The 2,820-nt window shown below is 56.2% G+C and overlaps 1 protein-coding gene across 1 annotated transcript in view; it reads left to right on the top strand.

Annotated features, from left to right (window-relative positions):
• The window catches only part of LOC108803393 (kelch domain-containing protein 4-like), a gene marked incomplete at its 5' end in the record, with an annotated part of 23,092 nt that overhangs the window by 14,451 nt on the left and 5,821 nt on the right, over nucleotides 1-2,820 (top strand). The window contains one exon of the mRNA XM_018575237.1: nucleotides 270-339. Coding sequence (XP_018430739.1) covers nucleotides 270-339 — 70 coding nt within the window. The remainder of the gene's footprint in view (nucleotides 1-269; nucleotides 340-2,820) is intronic.

The following is a 2,820-nucleotide window of genomic DNA, read 5'->3' on the forward strand; positions in this document are numbered from 1 at the left end:
GTTAGAAATGATCCACTTTGGGTGTCACTTCCTCCGGGTTTTCCATTCTTTTATCTATAAATATATTGATAACTTCCTGATCCTGATAAAACATTTCAGTAGGGACTTCCCTGATCCATGGGCAAGACTTCAGTGGTTCCTCCGGGGTGACCAGGTTGAGAAGGGCGGCAGTGGGCTGGGTGGCGGCATCTCCGAGATCCGGTGCCGGTACAGAACATTTTCACCGTGCGTCTGATTTGTGATCGCTGACTGTAATCATTTCTTTCCAGAGGGTGAAGAAGGACGTAGATAAAGGGACCGTCCACACCGACATGTTCCTACTGAAGATGGAGGGCGCAGGTGAGCAGTGACGTCTGATTTCCTGATCAGATAGAAGACTGAAGGGGAGGACGGAGGTCAGACAGAAGACTGAAGGGGAGGACGGAGGTCAGCTAGAAGACTGAAGGGGAGGACGGAGGTCAGCTAGAAGACTGAAGGGGAGGACGGAGGTCAGCTAGAAGACTGAAGGGGAGGACGGAGGTCAGCTAGAAGACTGAAGGGGAGGACGGAGGTCAGCTAGAAGACTGAAGGGGAGGACGGAGGTCAGCTAGAAGACTGAAGGGGAGGACGGAGGTCAGCTAGAAGACTGAAGGGGAGGACGGAGGTCAGCTAGAAGACTGAAGGGGAGGACGGAGGTCAGCTAGAAGACTGAAGGGGAGGACGGAGGTCAGCTAGAAGACTGAAGGGGAGGACGGAGGTCAGCTAGAAGACTGAAGGGGAGGACGGAGGTCAGCTAGAAGACTGAAGGGGAGGACGGAGGTCAGCTAGAAGACTGAAGGGGAGGACGGAGGTCAGCTAGAAGACTGAAGGGGAGGACGGAGGTCAGCTAGAAGACTGAAGGGGAGGACGGAGGTCAGCTAGAAGACTGAAGGGGAGGACGGAGGTCAGCTAGAAGACTGAAGGGGAGGACGGAGGTCAGCTAGAAGACTGAAGGGGAGGACGGAGGTCAGCTAGAAGACTGAAGGGGAGGACGGAGGTCAGCTAGAAGACTGAAGGGGAGGACGGAGGTCAGCTAGAAGACTGAAGGGGAGGACGGAGGTCAGCTAGAAGACTGAAGGGGAGGACGGAGGTCAGCTAGAAGACTGAAGGGGAGGACGGAGGTCAGCTAGAAGACTGAAGGGGAGGACGGAGGTCAGCTAGAAGACTGAAGGGGAGGACGGAGGTCAGCTAGAAGACTGAAGGGGAGGACGGAGGTCAGCTAGAAGACTGAAGGGGAGGACGGAGGTCAGCTAGAAGACTGAAGGGGAGGACGGAGGTCAGCTAGAAGACTGAAGGGGAGGACGGAGGTCAGCTAGAAGACTGAAGGGGAGGACGGAGGTCAGCTAGAAGACTGAAGGGGAGGACGGAGGTCAGCTAGAAGACTGAAGGGGAGGACGGAGGTCAGCTAGAAGACTGAAGGGGAGGACGGAGGTCAGCTAGAAGACTGAAGGGGAGGACGGAGGTCAGCTAGAAGACTGAAGGGGAGGACGGAGGTCAGCTAGAAGACTGAAGGGGAGGACGGAGGTCAGCTAGAAGACTGAAGGGGAGGACGGAGGTCAGCTAGAAGACTGAAGGGGAGGACGGAGGTCAGCTAGAAGACTGAAGGGGAGGACGGAGGTCAGCTAGAAGACTGAAGGGGAGGACGGAGGTCAGCTAGAAGACTGAAGGGGAGGACGGAGGTCAGCTAGAAGACTGAAGGGGAGGACGGAGGTCAGCTAGAAGACTGAAGGGGAGGACGGAGGTCAGCTAGAAGACTGAAGGGGAGGACGGAGGTCAGCTAGAAGACTGAAGGGGAGGACGGAGGTCAGCTAGAAGACTGAAGGGGAGGACGGAGGTCAGCTAGAAGACTGAAGGGGAGGACGGAGGTCAGCTAGAAGACTGAAGGGGAGGACGGAGGTCAGCTAGAAGACTGAAGGGGAGGACGGAGGTCAGCTAGAAGACTGAAGGGGAGGACGGAGGTCAGCTAGAAGACTGAAGGGGAGGACGGAGGTCAGCTAGAAGACTGAAGGGGAGGACGGAGGTCAGCTAGAAGACTGAAGGGGAGGACGGAGGTCAGCTAGAAGACTGAAGGGGAGGACGGAGGTCAGCTAGAAGACTGAAGGGGAGGACGGAGGTCAGCTAGAAGACTGAAGGGGAGGACGGAGGTCAGCTAGAAGACTGAAGGGGAGGACGGAGGTCAGCTAGAAGACTGAAGGGGAGGACGGAGGTCAGCTAGAAGACTGAAGGGGAGGACGGAGGTCAGCTAGAAGACTGAAGGGGAGGACGGAGGTCAGCTAGAAGACTGAAGGGGAGGACGGAGGTCAGCTAGAAGACTGAAGGGGAGGACGGAGGTCAGCTAGAAGACTGAAGGGGAGGACGGAGGTCAGCTAGAAGACTGAAGGGGAGGACGGAGGTCAGCTAGAAGACTGAAGGGGAGGACGGAGGTCAGCTAGAAGACTGAAGGGGAGGACGGAGGTCAGATAGAAGACTGAAGGGGAGGACGGAGATCAGCTTGAAATGCACATACACTCTTTTGGGAAGAATGAGCGGGGAGCCGAGTCTCTATTTTCTCTCCATCATCTGTAATGTGAGGTCGGAGGACAACAAGCAGCTAATTTTACATTTCCTGGTGTCAGGCGGCTTCCCATTGGTCGGTACAGGTTATCGCACTCCCTCCATGTCGGGTGTTGACGGTCCTGCACATTCCCTCCGAGTTATGTCACCGGCTCGCTCTCTGTAATTGCGGCAGTGGGTTGGCGCTGTGTTCTGCAGCCCACAAAAGACGCATCGGGTGGTGAAGTGCTCGGTGCCAGCCAGTAATTA

Source organism: Nanorana parkeri, unplaced genomic scaffold, assembly GCF_000935625.1.
Source record: "Nanorana parkeri isolate BGI_ZX_2015 unplaced genomic scaffold, ASM93562v1 scaffold3671, whole genome shotgun sequence".
In the NCBI taxonomy this organism is placed as follows: domain Eukaryota; kingdom Metazoa; phylum Chordata; class Amphibia; order Anura; family Dicroglossidae; genus Nanorana; species Nanorana parkeri.